This window comes from Microtus ochrogaster, chromosome 2 (genome assembly GCF_000317375.1).
Source record: "Microtus ochrogaster isolate Prairie Vole_2 chromosome 2, MicOch1.0, whole genome shotgun sequence".
Lineage (NCBI taxonomy): Eukaryota > Metazoa > Chordata > Mammalia > Rodentia > Cricetidae > Microtus > Microtus ochrogaster.
In genome coordinates, this window is record NC_022010.1 from 13626736 (window position 1) to 13629940 (window position 3205).

Consider the following 3205-nt stretch of genomic DNA (forward strand, 5'->3'; position numbering starts at 1 on the left):
GCCTGCCTCTGCCTCCCGAGTGCTGGGATTAAAGGCGTGCGCCACCACCGCCCGGCCTGCTTCTACCTCTTAAGAGCGGGTACCTGTACACTATGCCTGGCTCACCTTTCAGAGACTCTTAGTTAACAATTTAGTTTGAGAATAGGCAGCAATCCTCTTCACATTATGCTCATGCTTGACTGTCCAGGAAGACTAAGCCATTGTCTCTAATGATTTACTTATTTTTATTTTATGTACTTTAGTATTTTGACTGCATGTATGGCCTGTATATCTGTGTGAGGGTGTTGGATCTCCTGGAATTGGAGTTACAGTTGTTAGCTGTCATGTAGAGGCCGGGAATTGAACCCAGGTCCTCGGGAAGAGCAGCCAGTGCTCTTAACCACTGAGCCATCTCTCCAGCCCTGGCACTGCCTTATGAGGCATTTTGCCCTGGGCAGGGATGAGAATAACTTCCTCAAGCTGTGGCTCTGCAGCAGCCCTCAGAGGCTCACTGAACAGTCAGCCCTCTAACCTGACCCTGTCACTGTTGTGCCCAAATCCACAAAGTCCCTGCAAAAGCCAACAAGGAGACCGAGTCCCGTATGTAAAAACATAGAGCCTTCATTTTAATCAAGTTTGCAAACTTGGTCTCTCTGCATGTCCAGCGTATTGGAACAACCGAAGAGCCCTGAGCTCAATTAGAATTGGGGTTTTATAGTAGTAAAGGTTGGGGCGAGGGGTTTCTGAGATTTAGGACCCTTGATTGGCTGACATTTGTCTAGGGGTATCCTGGTGAGTGTGTATTGGGAGGAGGTCATATCTACAGCAGTTAGAATGCCAGGCATTTCTTTTGAAAGGTCTATTCTGGGGTGGTGTTAGGTATCTCAGTTTGTGGTTCTTTCTACAACCAGGCCTATAATTAAATTTATCGATGGCTGAGTTCTACTCTGGCAGGTGATAATGGTTGGAAGTAAAGAACTTCCTTTGGGTGACCTGCCCATACTTAGTGTATCATGGCTGGTCCCCACAGTCACCATTTATAAAACAGTGGCAGATGTGAGGCTGAAACAACAGCTCCTCAGGTCCACAGTCAACTCAGCACCCACGCACTGGTCGACCTAACTGATGTAGGTGGGTCTTCTTTCTATCTGTTGCTTTCATTGGTTAATTGATAAAGAAAACTGCTTGGCCTGATAGGTCAGAACATAGGTAGGCGGGGAAGACAGAACAGAATGCTGGGAGGAAGAAGGAAGTGAGGCAGTTACTATGATTCTCCGACCCGAGAAGGACGTAGGCTAGAATCTTTCCCAGTAAGCCACCACCTTGTGGTGCTACACAGATTATTAGAAATGGGTTAAGCAAGGTATGAGAGTTAGCCAAGAAGAGGCTAGATATAATGGGCCAGGCAGTGTTTAAATGAATACAATTTGTGTGTTGTTATTTTGGGTGTAAAGCTACCCATGCGAGAGCCAGGAGGGACGAAAAGCAGGCCGGCCCGCAGACCTCACTATACCTAACCCTGGGGGAAGACCAGAAAGGAGTGGACCTGCTTCTAGGCCTTCCCAGATCAATGTAAATTGACACTATCACAGGTATTCTTATTCAAACACACACACACACACACACACACACACGCACACACACACACACACACACCATTGCCACAACATTTGGTCTATCTTTCACTAGGAAACACCACAAATCAGAAAGAAATGAATCACAGAGGTACCTAGAACAAAACTAGAAAACCACCCAAAAGCCACGGTGAGACTACCCTGGTGCTGATCCCTCAGTTCCCCTGATAGGATTTTACATATTTCTCCCCCAAAGAGCTGAGCGGTTCCCCACTGACTGACTCTGGGTTTGGCCACACGACTTGCTTATGAGGCAGACTGACATTGTGGCAGATCCAGGCCTAAATCTTAAAAATCTCCAATTGTTTCTGGGTTGTTGTTGTTGTTTTGTTTGTTTGTTTGTTTTGTTTTGTTTTGTTTTGTTTTTTGTTTTTCGAGACAGGGTTTCTCTGTATGGGTTGTTGTTTTTTAAGTTTCTGCCCTCACTGTGGGAAGAGATGCTCTGGCTAGCCCGTAGGTGAGGAGAAGAGACAGCTGAAGCAGAACTGGTCTCTGAGAAGCCTGGCTGGCTCCACTCATTGGGACCAACTCACAGCTGCTGCACTTGCGCTGCACTGTTTGTTACCGGATGTGTCAGTAACAGCTAACTGATACAGCCAAGCCAACTGAAGCAGAATTCCTTAAAAATAAGATTCAGGTCCCGTGTAAGTGTAATCAGATTGATGACTACCTTAATTGTCATCACAAAACCTTCAATCAGTATCTGATGAAAGCAGATGCAGAGATTCACAGCTGAGCACTGGGACGAACTCTTGGAGTCTAATCATAGAGAGGAAGGAGGGATATGACGGGGCAACCTACAGAATCAGCTGACCTGAGCAAGCAGGAGCTCACTGACTCTGGACAGACAGCTGGGGAGCCTGTACAAGACAGAACTAGGCCCTCTGCATGTGGTGAAAGTTGTGTGGCTTGGGCAGTTTGTGGGGCCACTAGCAGGGGAAGCAGTATTTATCCCTACTGCATGAACTGGCTCTTTATACAGGGGGGAGGCCCTGGTCCTGCCTGGTCCTGAGGAATGGAAGGTGGGTGGGATGGGGAAAAGGTCGGGGGAGAGGGTGGACAGGAGAGAAAGAGAACTGGGATTGGTATGTAAAATAAGATTGCTTTTAAAAAATATCTTTTAAAAAATATGATTCAGGTTGGGGATTTAGCAAGTACAAGGTCCTGGGTTCAGTTCTCAGCTCTAAAAAAAAAAAGGTTTAACCACAATTTTATTAACTTGTATCACAAAACTTGTAGCACAATTCTATATAAATGAGATAGATATTGCATGTTAGAATTCACAGCCAGAATAAACCCATTCTCAAGTATAAAATTAAGGAAACTCAGATAAAGAAATAAATTCCCGGCAATACTACTATCTTAAATTATTTTCTTACCTTTCAGTTTATTGACTTCAATCCTAAGTGCCTTCAATTTCTGCTTGTAATCTTGCTTTTCTTTCACAATACAAGTCTCTGCCATCTTAGCATCACGTAAAGCATGCTCTAACAATTTAAATTTACCAGAACAGTCTGAAATGTGATTGACTGCCTCAATAATGTCTTTGTCCTAAAAAAGAAGAAGAAGAAGGAAGAGGAGGAGGAGGAGGA

General features: G+C 45.0%; 1 protein-coding gene across 1 annotated transcript in view; it reads right to left on the reverse strand.

Moving 5' to 3' along the window:
- Positions 1–3205, reverse strand: part of Ccdc62 (coiled-coil domain containing 62) — a 38308-nt gene that overhangs the window by 20086 nt on the left and 15017 nt on the right. Inside the window, exon 5 of the mRNA XM_026788133.1 lies at positions 2993–3164. Coding sequence (XP_026643934.1) covers positions 2993–3164 — 172 coding nt within the window. The remainder of the gene's footprint in view (positions 1–2992; positions 3165–3205) is intronic.